Source organism: Helobdella robusta, assembly GCF_000326865.2.
Source record: "Helobdella robusta unplaced genomic scaffold HELROscaffold_3, whole genome shotgun sequence".
NCBI classification, from domain to species: domain Eukaryota; kingdom Metazoa; phylum Annelida; class Clitellata; order Rhynchobdellida; family Glossiphoniidae; genus Helobdella; species Helobdella robusta.
In genome coordinates, this window is record NW_008704501.1 from 7,054,875 (window position 1) to 7,055,846 (window position 972).

Here is a 972-nt window from a genome sequence, read left to right on the forward strand (position 1 = left end):
ACCACCACCACTACTACTACTACTACTACTACTACTACTACTACTACTACTACTACTACTACTACTACTACTACTACTACTACTACTATTTCTACTACTACTACAAATAAATATAACATTGAAAATGGTATAATAATAACAACAATAATAATATAAATTAATATAATAATTATATTAATAATAATGATTATTTATTACTGTCTTAATAGCATGCCTCGTGTGGTTCCAGACCAATTGGAGAAGTATGACAATGATGATTTCTTCAAGAAGATAAAAACCAACTGCGAGGTTTGCTATTAGTATTGTTGTTGTTGTTGTTGCTGTTGTAGTCGTTATTATTATTATTATTGCTATTGTTGTTTTAGTTATTGTTGTTGTTGTTGTTGTGTTATCTATTTATAACCTTCTCAAATACACCATCATTTTCATTAACTTTCATCCTCTTCACAATCATTTTCGTCATCATCTTCTTCTTCATCATCATCTTCTTCATCATCATCTTCTTCTTCATCATCATCTTCTTCATCATCATTTTCTTCTTCATCATCATCATCTTCTTCTTCTTCTTCTTCTTCTTCTTCTTCTTCTTCGTCATCATCATCGTCGTCGTCACCATCATCTTCATCATCATCATCATCAGATTCGCTACGTCGGAACGAAGGATGGAAATTTGGATGAGAAACGGCGCTCCCTGATCGAGTGTTGCAGGATGAAAAAGATTGAAATAGTAAGAATAAAAATAATATAATAATAATAATATTTATTATTATTTTTATTATTTCTTTTAGGTTTATATTTATATAATTAATAATTATTTTTAAAAAAATTTTCTCAAATATCACAAATATTGCTTAACAACGACAACAACAACAACAACAACAATGGGATTAAATTAACAAAAAACATCAATAACATCAACAGAAACATCAAAAACATTTACAATAACAACATCAATAACGTCATGAAAAAAAA

General features: G+C 28.3%; 1 protein-coding gene across 1 annotated transcript in view; it reads left to right on the top strand.

The window, feature by feature from the left end:
- Window positions 1-210: 210 nt before the first annotated feature.
- Window positions 211-972, top strand: part of HELRODRAFT_161737 (hypothetical protein) — a gene marked incomplete at both ends in the record, with an annotated part of 3,970 nt that continues 3,208 nt past the window's right edge. The window contains 2 exons of the mRNA XM_009021625.1: window positions 211-288; window positions 641-727. Coding sequence (XP_009019873.1) covers window positions 211-288; window positions 641-727 — 165 coding nt within the window. The remainder of the gene's footprint in view (window positions 289-640; window positions 728-972) is intronic.